This window comes from Populus trichocarpa, chromosome 12 (assembly GCF_000002775.5).
Source record: "Populus trichocarpa isolate Nisqually-1 chromosome 12, P.trichocarpa_v4.1, whole genome shotgun sequence".
Taxonomy (NCBI): Eukaryota; Viridiplantae; Streptophyta; class Magnoliopsida; order Malpighiales; family Salicaceae; genus Populus; species Populus trichocarpa.
In genome coordinates, this window is record NC_037296.2 from 5,809,300 (window position 1) to 5,821,559 (window position 12,260).

At 32.6% G+C, this 12,260-nt stretch overlaps 2 protein-coding genes across 6 annotated transcripts; one reads left to right on the plus strand and one right to left on the minus strand.

The window, feature by feature from the left end:
• Positions 1–756: 756 nt before the first annotated feature.
• On the minus strand, positions 757–3,109 carry LOC7487083 (equilibrative nucleotide transporter 1). Its single transcript, XM_002318525.4, has 2 exons — positions 2,397–3,109; positions 757–1,709 (listed from the first exon to the last, which is right to left on the minus strand). Exons 1-2 carry the CDS (start codon positions 2,962–2,964, stop codon positions 979–981), a joined length of 1,299 nt encoding a protein of 432 aa, XP_002318561.2. The 5' UTR covers positions 2,965–3,109; the 3' UTR covers positions 757–978.
• Positions 3,110–7,302: 4,193 nt separating this feature from the next.
• LOC7470750 (uncharacterized) lies at positions 7,303–11,872 on the plus strand. Of its 5 annotated transcripts, none has more exons than XM_024581950.2 (9): positions 7,313–7,563; positions 7,817–8,019; positions 8,116–8,253; positions 8,335–8,413; positions 10,537–10,608; positions 10,767–10,842; positions 11,283–11,339; positions 11,418–11,550; positions 11,722–11,872. In XM_024581950.2, the coding sequence occupies exons 2-8, from the start codon at positions 7,849–7,851 to the stop codon at positions 11,506–11,508; spliced, it is 684 nt and encodes a 227-aa protein (XP_024437718.2). In that variant the 5' UTR covers positions 7,313–7,563; positions 7,817–7,848; the 3' UTR covers positions 11,509–11,550; positions 11,722–11,872. The 5 variants fall into 5 exon arrangements, with proteins under 5 accessions (XP_002317925.3, XP_024437718.2, XP_024437719.2 ...); XM_024581951.2 differs by having other exon boundaries at positions 11,726–11,872; XM_024581948.2 differs by lacking the exon at positions 11,722–11,872 and adding an exon at positions 7,649–7,718 and having other exon boundaries at positions 11,418–11,670.
• The last annotated feature ends 388 nt before the right edge of the window (positions 11,873–12,260 follow it).

A 12,260-nucleotide genomic window follows, 5' to 3' on the forward strand; every position in this document is an offset into this window, starting at 1 on the left:
AAATCTCCCTCTTAGAATAGAGTAGGGCAGTTTTATGATTTTGTGATGCAATCAAGAGCAAAATACAATGAGAATTGTTATAATTCAAACTTTAAAGATTAAAAACATCATAATTATAGAAAAATATTTAATTTTTATTCACTCTTGTCTCATTTATTAAAAAGTTAATCAATGAGGCATGTTCTTCCCATCTCTTTTTTGCTTTGTAATTGTTTAGGAGCCCTAAAATCTGACTAGGAAGAATGTTTCCAGCATTAATCAAGGCAACTTGAGTTAAATGTCATAGTGCTGCATGGTGTTTCTTAAACTCTATATATTTATTCTTCTTTCTTGTAGCTCTGGCTACTGCTCTAAGATTTTGAAATTCTTTCTGTGATTTGCTTAATAAAAGCTTATGCAGTTCACATCTTTTGGCAGAAAAATAGTATATGCACAATCAGGAACATTGCAAATGTCTCAGCAACAACGAGTTTGATTGAGGCAGCGTCGTCTCTGGAATGATTATAATAATCTTTAAGAGTTTGAGCGGTGATTTCTCAACATTAAATTATATTTTCTGGTGATGGATGCTTCAGACATTTGGCTTCTACAAAGTAGTAAAATCGAAGAAAAATGTTATTGTTTTATACAAGGATCAAGTGCAAATTTCAAAGCTAATGCTAGGACCGATGTTGATAAGAAAACAGATAAAATGCTTCCTTTACTGGAGATGGAATTGATAGTACTCTAAAAAAAGGAACTTTGTAGCAAACAAGGTGAAAAGAAAAACGTGTTTGTTCACTGAATCCATGCAGGAAAAGGACTTTCAATACATAACTTGGGGATTTACCATAAAGAATTTACTCACAACGAGTTTATATTACAAATAATCTTTACAGAATGGAAACTGACAGCCCATCCTAGATTTAACATGAAGCTTGTCAAAGAGGAATGACAGCGGTTGTTAAGTGCTGAAAATACAAATAATATGCCTCAATATCAGATGACCCAAAACCAAGCTACAATTGATCCAGCAGCAAGGCCAGCCACAAGGTACAGCACTATCACAATTCCGGCAGTCTCTGCCTGCCGTAACGGGACAACCTTGGGAGCATGAATCATCAGAACACTAGTCAAATAGCCATTTGTTAGCCCTAAAAGACATGTGAGTAATGTTACTGGGATCTCTGTTCGAAAGAATTTAGGACCGTGCAAGCAACCAAAGAAGAGAGGATAAAACAGCAATCTTACAAAACAACCACCAATGGCAATCTTTGCATTCTTTAAGAGATAGACAGCAGTCAAAGACTTGCCAACCAAGTCAAACACATTGTAGCCAGTAATGAGGATGATTGAGTACCAGTCCTTGAGAATCTCAGAGTGCACATCCTCCGTTATATATCCTGGAAATATCGATAAAGTTACAACATAGATGATGACAATTCCAATCCCATACCATTGGACACTGCAAACAATCTCCCACAAGGTTGACCGCCAACGAGCTCCAGTCAAGGAACCTTTCTCCTCTTTGTCCTCATTCACTGCCTGAATTTTCAAGTCAGCATAGTACTTCATAATTGGCAGTCTATGTGCCATGTTGTAAAAGACAAGGCAGATGGCCATAACTACAATTCCAACAGCAAAGTAGAGGTTCGCACTTTTTCGCAAACCATGGGAATCTTGTGTATATACAGCTTTGGTTAAAATTCTTAGAAGTGAAACAAGGACCCCTGCATTTAACACTTACACAGTTAAAATTGTACTTTGAAAAATTGTAGTTTCATTGCATGATTAGTCAACAACACATAGATAATCATTACATCCTATCCTAGTAGCACATGATTAAGATCTAGCATATATAGGAAACACACTAATGATTGCAGTAGATACTAGGTAACTCTTAATTAAAAACATGCTCAAATCTGTTCCAGCATGAGACAAACTTTCCGAACATAATTCCAAGTTTCTTCAAAGGAGAAATGATGAAGTTGAAAAAGCCCTTTTTGTTTGCTTCTAACGCTTATCATAGGGTAGATTGGTTAGGCAACCAAACCATCCAGTTTTCTTGCTATTTAAGATCACAAGTCCAATGAAAAATGATTACATCCTAAGGTTTGCATTAGTGTTTGCTTAAAGGAACTGCCTATTAAATTTTAATAGCATCATAACATACAACATTTCAGCTCACAATTTGCACAGGCAACTACCATTACATGGTAAATCATCACACTAAATTTAACTACAATCTCAACCAATCTTAATAGAAACAAAAACAAAATTCCAAGTTCATATCTTTATCAATTATTTAATTCGGCAGTAATGCAAAAACGAAACCCAGCAATTAATTATTATGATCCTTATAAACTATATCTACAATAAATCAAGAAAGATTTAGAAAACAATTCAAGAAATAGTACCAGAGGCAGCAGTGCCAGCAACAACGGCTTGCATATACCTCTCAGGCAATTCACCAGCAGCACCAATAAGTCCACCTTGGACTAAAGCATCCGCCATACCCGAAAGTGCCAAAGCCCCAACAGTAACATAAAAACCATCATACAACCCGACCCGACCCTTAATATAAACAGCATCCATAACAGGAACAACCAAAAGAGCCACAATAAAAAGACCCAAACCCAGATTAATTCTCAAATAAGCATCTGATTTATGTGCATAAAAAAGGATGATTACTACAAGACACGCCAGGCCCATGACCATGTAAGCAACGGAGAATATGCGATCAACTGAGACATCTGGGTAGATGTAAGAGAAGTAATCAACGGCTGTGATGAATGCGTTCCATGGAAGGAGAAAGCCGAGGCCTAGAGTGAAGTAGATTATGTAGGCTAAGTGGAATGTGTCTTTTGGGATTTTTTGTTGGGAGATGGTGCTGTTTGTGGTGGTGGTGGTGGTGGTGGTGGTGGCGGCGGTGGTGGGGAGGAGGAGAGAGGATTCAGTGTCTGGTTCTGTGGAGGTGAGTCCCATCGGGTAGGATTTGGGTTTGCGTCTGGGGTTCGATGAGAGAGAATTGTGTGTGAAGGATTTCCTTTTTCACGGATTTGTTGCGTTCCGTAAAAGGAGGGAGAAGTTGATTTTATTTTTCCTGTAATTAATTAACTTTAGTCGTGAGATGCGTGGCTTGTGATCTGGTTTTTTTTTCTTTTAGTATTAGGAGGAGGAGGAAGTTGATTTATTTTTTTTTCTTCTGTAATTAATTACCCTTTGTCGTGAGATGCGTGGTTTTGAATTTTAGATTTTTTCAATCCTTTTACGTGGACATTAAATTTTAATATTTATATAATTAAATTTTTTATTTAATTAAATTTATTTTTAAAAATTATAATTTAACCTCTAGACTCTAATTTCTTTCAATTAAAGTCTAAATTAACTTTTAAAAATTAATTTTTCTTGCAATTAAACCCTCAATAAATTCAAATAAACCTTGAAGAAATCTAATTAAGTCCTTAAATATTTAATTTTGAATTTTCCTTCTCAAATTGAATTCTCTTTATGAATGGAGCCTTTATCTTGAAAATACACTGTCAAAATTTTTTTATCTTGTATATTTAATCCTCCTTAACCAGTCTTTGAAAATTTCTTAAGCGTTCTGGTATACTCTTCTCACTGATATATTTTCTTCCATTATTGTTTTTTATTTTTTTGTATTTTCTCTTTTATTTTTTTGTTTATATCGAACCCCAAATATGGTTAACAACAAGGAGCACATGAACCCAATAATGTAAACCCCGGGTTAACATTTTAAAAAAAATATTAAAGTATAGTATATTTTAAGTGAGTTTAAATGAGAAGTTGATTGTTCAAAATAGGAGTGGACCTAATAGTCAAAAATAAAATAATTATGTGTGAATTTTCAATTATAGTAGAAATTTGGATGAAATAAAAGAAAATAATATGTATGGGGAAATGAGAAGTTCTTTTTGAAGGTTAATCACGAATGAATTAGATAAATTTTAGTATTAGATTATATTAGTAACCAAGAGAAATACCTAAAAATATTGGAGAGGAAAAGGAGTGGGAAAATTATAAATAAGTTGAAAATTCCATCTCTTTCTCCTTATAACAGGGTGATAACCATAGAAGCCAAGAGGAGAGCTTCCTTCTTCTTCTCTTCTTGTTTTTCTTTCAAAATTTCCACATGAAATCAAACCTTAGGGTGTGATAAGAGAGATTAAAAGAGTGTAAACATCTAAATACAAGAAATTAGTGAGAAAAGTGGGGTTTAAAGAGAAAAACTAAGAAAATAGAAGGATGAAGAAGAAAAATGTGGTAGAAATTCATCATGGAAGCATTTAGAGAGTATACAAAATCAACTGGTAAAGTGTTCTACACCCCTTTATCCAAGTTCTAATGAAATTAAATGAATTTTGAAAAAAACACCCAAATTTTGATTTAAAGTTAAAATTAAAGAAAATATAAAATTGATGTTAATTAATTTAATTAGGATGAAATAAGTTAGGAAGGGCACAAAATCTCAAAGAATTGATGTTTATTTTGCTTTTGATAAGAAATACAGATTAACCAAAGAAGGCTGAGAGTCTAAAAGGAAGCTTACATGTAATATCAATAATCAATTTATCAGAATTTCATTTAATTGGGATGAAATAAGTTAGGAAGGGCACAAAATCTCAAAGAATTGATGTTTATTTTGCTTTTGATAAGAAATACAGATTAACCAAAGAAGGCTGAGAGTCTAAAAGGAAGCTTACATGTAATATCAATAATCAATTTATCAGAATTTCATTTAATTATTTTATTGTGTTTATTTTTAACAAACACCCTTTATGTTTTTGTTGTAGACTCTGTCAGTAAAAAAAAAAAATATGTTGGTATCTTAGAATGCGTTTAGGAATGCAGTGCAAACCGTGTTCCCAAAAAATTTAAATTTTGTTTTGCTAAAATTTAATATGGTTTGTATGTTTTGGATCGTTATGATGTGATAATGTCAAAAATGATTTTTAAAAAATGAAAAAACATCATTGGCATATATTTCGATACAAAAAGTTATTTGAAAAGCAATCGCTACCATACTGCCAAACACTCCCTTGGTTGTTAAAAGAATTATGGAGGATTTGACATCCTAAATTTAGAGGCATTAGGGTTTAAAACCTTTGAACATCAAGGGTGCATACAATGAATTAATTGCTTTCTAATTTATTAAGAAATGACCAAATTAAAAGATACGAGACCAAACTAAAAAACCATGGAAAAACTAGGTGGTCGTATCAAAATTAATATAAAAAATTGACTTTAGTCCTCTTATTTTGTAAATTACCCATTTTTCGGTCCCTTTAGTTTTTTAAAAAATTTCTTTATGTCCAACTTATTTTATTTTATTTTTTTATCCCTATTTTGAGGTAAAAGTGAGAAAGTTATCGAATTCTAATGGTAGAAAAAAAAATTACTGGTTGAGACTGATTTCAACCACTAAAATAATCGATCTTGGTATCAACAAGTTTCATTTGATGAGACGAGTTCCATTAAGTTTTTCTTTTGGCTTCAAGTTGTATGAAATAATAGATTTGTCTGTAAAAAGTTTTTAGGTTTCAAATTGATTTTTTATTTTTGGATGTATTTTGATTTATTTGAAAGCATAAACGATTTTACTTGAATCTCTAAGGTGTTGTTTTAGGTGTTTTTTTGGTCAAAACAATGATAGAAAAATGGAGTTTTTGGTGTAAAACACATATTCCTTGAGTTTTCACCGATCATCTGGTTGTTAAAATCTAGGCACAACAAGCGACGACTTGTTTTTTTTTCAAAAAAGCGAGGGCGGATGAATTTTAAAAAATAAAAAAATAATAACAAAAGCTATGCACGCGGGCTTTGGGTTGGCAGACTCGCGCACATGTATTTTTTTTAAAGTCCCAAGCATGCAACGCCTAGGCTATTTTTTTAGGTACTTTGGTTTTTTTTGCCTTTGATTTTTCTCATTTTCATCCATCCTTGTTAAGTTTTTCTTTTGAATTTTTTTTTTCAATTTTCTCCTTTTATATTTGTTTTATTTTTAATTGGTTTTCATGATTTGTTTTGTTTTATTTTATATAAAATTATCGTAGTCTCAAATAACCATCCTGTTATTTTATTGGTGTTTAATTTTATGTATATTTTTTTGTTATTATTTTTTTTTATCATCCAAATTAAACTTTGGACTCATCAAATTTATCGAGTCATATCGGGTTAACCCCTACATTACTTAAATTTTTTATTTATTAAAAAAAATATTGATATAGCCCAAAGCTTAGCATAAATCTAGCTACAACTAAAAGTAAAGCGAATTTAAGCAAAGCAAACCCGCCACAAGTGGGAGCACCTAGTCGAAAATATCTAATTTGTTTATCCTACCCAACCCGGTCCAATTTCTTCATTTTGTTTTTGTATAAAACAAAAAATAAAATCCAGCATTAAAAGATCCCACCTATTTTTGTATGATATAATAATAATAATAATAATAATAATAATAATAATAATAATAATAATAATAAACAAAATATTTTATTTTAAAATTGACGTAATTATTATACTCTCTTGTAAGACAATTATTAAAGTTTATCATGCTTCATTGTTTGAAACCTCCATAGTTTTTTTTTTTTTTCAATCTTCTTTTATCCTTTTAATTTTCCCTCTAATTTTATTATTTTTTTGTTTTTTCATGATTTTTTTAAATTTAATCCTTCAATATTAGTTTTGTATTAGTTTTTGTATTAGTTTTTTTTTTCAATTTAATCCTTCAACATTTGATTAATTTTAAATTAATTTTCATAATTTATTTTATTTTATTTTCTATAAAGTTATTAAAGTTTCAAACAAACATCTGAACATTTGATGTGTACTTGATTTTGCGATAATATATTTTTGTTATTGTGTAATTAAGTAAAAAATAGTTTTAGAAAAACAAAGTTATCAAATAGATTCCATGATCTAAATTGTGGGTTAGACAAGAAAAGTCATGAAACCCAGGTTGATCCAATAGGTTGTCATCTTAATATTAATCTCAATATTAAAAAAATAATTATTTCACCTTGAAATTTTTTTAAAAGCTAAATTATATTTTTTCTTCTTTAATTCAAGTTTTTTTTGGACCATTTAAAATGGTTGGCTAACTTGGATTTTTTTTTTTCATGTTTTAAAAAATTTGGATCCGGATCAAAGTATAATGTAGGCTTTTAAACTAGTTTAAACCAATAACTGCAGTCATCTGGCGGGTCGGAGTTTTTCAATCGGCTAACCGGGCCCGCATGCATCATGGTAATTATAAATCATATCATGCAAACGGTGCCGTTCTCTTTTTTCTTTTATCTGTTGTTTTTTATCTGAGCCGTCCTACTTGTGTTGGCAACTTGGCAGAAACGGATGGATTGTCTTGGTAGCTACTGAAATTTTGTTTGGTTTCCAGTTCGTCCATTCCTAAAAGGAAAATTATTGGTCAATCTTCAACAAATTATTCGACCCGACCTTGCCCTACCCGGGCACACACCGGGCAGAGGCTCTAATGAAATACCTGCCTGCGCATGCGTGATCAGCGAAGCCTAAATCGAAAGATTGTCGTCTGCGATTAATTAATTGGTAAACAAACAAGCATATTTTTTTTCACTGATCTGTTGTTTGCCTTTTGATATCCCAATTTTTTTTTTTTTTTTGAGGTAATCAGATCAGATTAGATTCGATGGATTGCTGTGTTTGTTAGAATCTTAAATAATAATAAAATCATAGATTATAAGGTGAATTGGCTTCTTCTTCTTTTTCTTTTTTTTTTGGGGGGGGGGGGGGGGTGTTGATTATGATTGAATAATAAATAAACTGTGTTGTTTTGCAACAGGTAGACAGTGTTTATCTAAGAAAAAAAAAGGTATGCTAAGGACTAAGAGGAAAGTGCCTTCATTGGTGGATCTTTGTGTTAGTTTAGCAGTAGAGAATGTCAAGTACCTAGGAGATGTTGGAGAAACTGATTTACATCTTCTTGACCGCATCTTACCTCATTGTACATTGGATCAGCTGATGCACATCGAGAAGAGTACTGTTGTAAGAATTTACTACCATCTTTATTTCTCCAAACTTCTTTAATTTTAATCCAAGTTTTCCCTTCTTTTTTTTTATTGTTCTCTTTCATTCATTCAGGGACGCGATCTTAGTTCAGTAACTGATAAGCTGTGGAAAACATTTTATGAGAAACAGTTCGGTGAGAGGAGTACTGATCTTGTGATTCAGAGGATGAGGCAGAAGAAAGTTTCATTTCGATGGTTACAATTATACGAGGTACTTTCCATCTGGAAAATTAAAATTCCTCATAAGAAACTTCTTTCCCCTATAAAACTATGTGGAATGACTTCTTTCCAGGCAAAGCTGAAGGACATTGCGGAGGCAGAGAACAAATTAGCTGCTCGAATCAGGCAACTATACAAAAAAGAAGATGACAGTATGTTTTTTTATTTATTTTCGAAGTACATAAAAAAGCTTAACTTGTTGATTTTTTATTTTTTTCTATAAGGGATTTGTGTTTATTAGTTGTATGTCATATGGTCTAGTAGTGAGTTACTGAGTTGTTTGTACTTCATGCTGTTTCGTGCTATGGTGTATTTTGCTGTATGCATTTTGCATTTAGGATCACTTAAAGGCCACTTTTACTAAACTGTGGGTGTGAGTTCTGAGAGCAGTCTCATGCAAGTAACGCTGAAGCTTAGAAATGCATCTTAATCACTCGTATGAGGCTGTACTTTACCCAGACTAAAAACCAATTGTTGGTCTTTAGTTCTGAGCAGCATATGCTTATTTTTCTTTCAACTTTGTTTTTTTCCCTTTCTTGATGTTGAATTTACTCTATTGTATCAAGATGTTGAACACTGGGATGATAAGGTTTGGTCAAACATCCTATTAGTTTATATGTTTGTATTCAAATCAAGCTTAATATATAACAAAACACACTTCTTTTTGTTCCCTGAGAACATCTTTGTTCTTTTATTGAGATCTCTCATATCTCTGTGCACAGTTTTAAGCAAATGTATGTGTTTGGAAAGAGGAATAATTTAGATGGTGGTTTTAGGAGATGCCGTCACAATTTTTTGTTACTGAAGTCAAGAAAAATATTTGATGAAACTCTTTTTTTCTCCCTCTCCTCTCATATATTTGCAGCCTTTAATGTTGGTAACCTTTTAGAAGCTTAATGCGCTAAAGACTATTACTGGAAAAATCACATGTAGTTTCTTGAATGATTGAGTTTGTGGTAGAAGCTTAAAAATGGATAATTCTAATATGTAATGAAGTTTTTCATTGAATTAGAAATTCTTAATATGGAATTTTCTTATCTAGAGTGAAAATTTTAGGGTTTGGAGCTAGGTTTTGTAAAAGTTACTTCCTGAGTGAACAAGGTACCCATTTACTTGATTGGGCATATTGTGATTTGAGCTTGTTCCTATTGTCCTATCCTTTCTTTTCATCTTTCTCACAAGGCTTTTGCTAGAATGCCAAGTGTGAAGTAAAATCCTTAATAATTTCATGTACTCTTGTGATAAAATTTTATCTTACCCATTTCAAAAATAAAACTTGGCATTGCAAAAAAGGTTAGAATTGTATCAAATCTTTTTCATAGTGCCAAAACACACAATTATGTTATTTTGATTCCTTTCACTTCACTGGATGTGTAGGAGGACACTCAGGACCACTTTCCTTGTGTTCAAATCTGAAAGCTCCCAATATCCCCAGTTCTCTTCTTAAAGTAACTAGCTGATGCAGACACATCTAGTTTGATTTTCACTAGCACAAGCATGCACCTTTAGGTTGATTTTCATACTTGCACTACAACACACTTGGTTTCTTGGCACTGAAATGATACTCCACATTTGTGCTAGCTTGTCCACATTAACATCTTTAGAATTGGTTGATTTTTTACGGTAAGAATTAATTTTGAGGTAATGGAATGAAAGATTTTTCACAAAATGAAGAGGATGCATAACTCCCCTTTTGGTACAAATTCCGGAGTCTACCTTTTCTTTTTGCCTAAAAGCTAGTGCCGGTTTTCTTTTTATTTTTGACAAATGTGGAGTCATTTCTTATACTCACTATCTTTTCTTTCTTTCTTTTGAAATAATAAGTGGCCACTCTCATTTTTTTAAAACTAACAATTTTAAACGAAAGCCATTTTTGAAGGAGGCCCTTTTGGACCGGGGTTCTTTCACTGTAATCAATGGAAACTATTTGAAGGTTTTATGCTGCTGAGTTTTTTTAAAATAACCCATCCATTATGGAAGATTTTTTTTTCTCTTTCATTTTGTCACATCAAATCTAGCATTGTTGCAGGACCTGATCTATAATGGAGTTCTTTTCTTTTTATGGCTGAGTTCATTTTTTTTTCTTTGTTTTTTCTTAAAGGTGGGAGAGGGGGGTGGCTGGGGGTGTTTGATTTGTTAAATTAACAAGTCTAACAAGTAATCTGAGTACTATTCTCTGAGTTTGTATTTTTGCAACTCCAAGGCAGTATGTTTTGTATTGTATGCTTTACTTTTTGTACAAATGAAATTCTTACTGAGTGGTTCATTTCTGTAGGAAAACAAAGTCGACAAGTTCGTCTTTGCTCGAAGGTTCCACCTTCAAGCAATAAAAGAAGCTTTTGCGGAGGTAGCCATACTTATTCCCTTGTAATTGGTTCTTTTGTAGTTCAGCGACTTGTTTTTAGAAGTTGGGGTTCCTGCAATTCCCCCTTTCAGTGGCTGGGAAGGGGAAGATGATGCATTTTAAAATTTTCATGTTGTTTTATTCAATATAATATTTGTTAGGAAGTGGACCTGGCTACAATCTTTCCAACGGGAAGAGCAATTTGATGAAGAAGGCAAAAATGGATTTTCTGAAGAGGTAATATTATTTTGTGCAATTATGTTCATTTGAAAGAATTCATTAGCTTTTCTTTCTGATTTTTACAATAGTTCCCTCACCCACAACCATTGATCTGCATTTTACATGCCCTACAAAATTGTGGTTTGGGCATTAAGGTTTCACGAGACTACTACACAAACACCAATTCTAGATCAAAAGAATAACATATTTGAACAGAGCGCTCCATACTTGTGAAAACAAAAAAGACAGCAAGTATCTTTTGGATCAGGTTAAGTTTAAAATGTCTTGTTGCATCCATTTAGTGCTGGATCTTGATATTTAATTTTGAAGTCTTCTGCACGAAAAATTTGAATTTCTTGCCTAGGCCTTAGATAACTGTGCTCAAGATTTTGCTATTTTGAGATGAGTTTGTCAGGAAATGATTTCATTTGTCTTCATCCTTGATGACTTTTGAGCAGTCGCGAGGTGCAAAATATTGCCGCCATGAAGAAAAATGCTCTGCAAAGGAATAGCAGGTAATGTTAACTGTGGTGCACATTTCAATATGGCAACCTTGTACTCCCAGCACTAACAACTACTGCTGCCATTTTCAGTTCGTCTTCCATGATGAAGCCACCGGGTAGCTTTCCTGGGAAAAGTTCTGCATCTTCGAATCCAATGAAGCCCCGGGAGAGGAGATTCTAGAAGCATGATGCTATCCAACTCAATTCTAGCAGCATATTAAATGTATGATTTCCTTGCAATAAGGGCCTTTACTCTTTTTTATTTTGTGGGTAGAAGCAACAAATTGAGATTGAAATGATGTATTTATCAATAATTAGATGGATGTCTTTCTTTTTTTCCCCATTATTATTATCGTCATTGCTCTAATCTTCATCATGCCATTTCTTTTTTCAGACAGACTATCTAAACAAAGAGGGAGGAGGGAAATTATAATCTATTTGTTTTTCATTCTTTGTTTTTTCAATTTGTTTTGGGACTATAATACGAAGCTTTATAACACTCTCCCTTCGGAGGATCGTCTCGTCTAACAAGGATTTCCAGACTAGTTCTTGTTCTTGTGTCCTATAATGACTCCATCTCTTGGCACACGTTAACAAAGAGAATATTCTAATTGAAGCTCGATTTTGTTATTCCCAAAATTAGCCTAGATATTGGGCCAGACCTGTCCATGGATATAAAATCAACAGATGCTTTATTAAATATAACCGATAATAAATTACATTTTATATCTTAAATTGATCCAAAATTTTATACTAGATGAAATGATTAAATAACCCTCGTATATAATATAAGTCATTTGTTATTGATGGAAGTTCATTTAAGTTAATACCGGGCCCATATAATATAAGTCATTTGTTATTGATGGAAGTTCATTTAAGTTAGTATCAGGCCCTGAATCACGAGTCTCGCAACTTGATATTTTTTATTTTTTT

What these genes read in the sequence shown, in the direction of transcription:
- LOC7470750 (XM_002317889.4), top strand. Translation starts at nt 7,849, where the DNA reads ATGCTAAGGACTAAGAGGAAAGTGCCTTCATTGGTGGATCTTTGTGTT. An exon ending in ATACAAAAAAGAAGATGACA is followed by an intron (nt 8,414 to 10,536) that starts GTATGTTTTTTT and finishes TCATTTCTGTAG; the next exon opens with GAAAACAAAGTCGACAAGTT. An exon ending in GCTCTGCAAAGGAATAGCAG is followed by an intron (nt 11,340 to 11,417) that starts GTAATGTTAACT and finishes TGCCATTTTCAG; the next exon opens with TTCGTCTTCCATGATGAAGC.
- LOC7487083 (XM_002318525.4), bottom strand. Translation starts at nt 2,964, where the DNA reads ATGGGACTCACCTCCACAGAACCAGACACTGAATCCTCTCTCCTCCTC. An exon ending in TGCTGGCACTGCTGCCTCTG is followed by an intron (nt 1,710 to 2,396) that starts GTACTATTTCTT and finishes TGTTAAATGCAG; the next exon opens with GGGTCCTTGTTTCACTTCTA.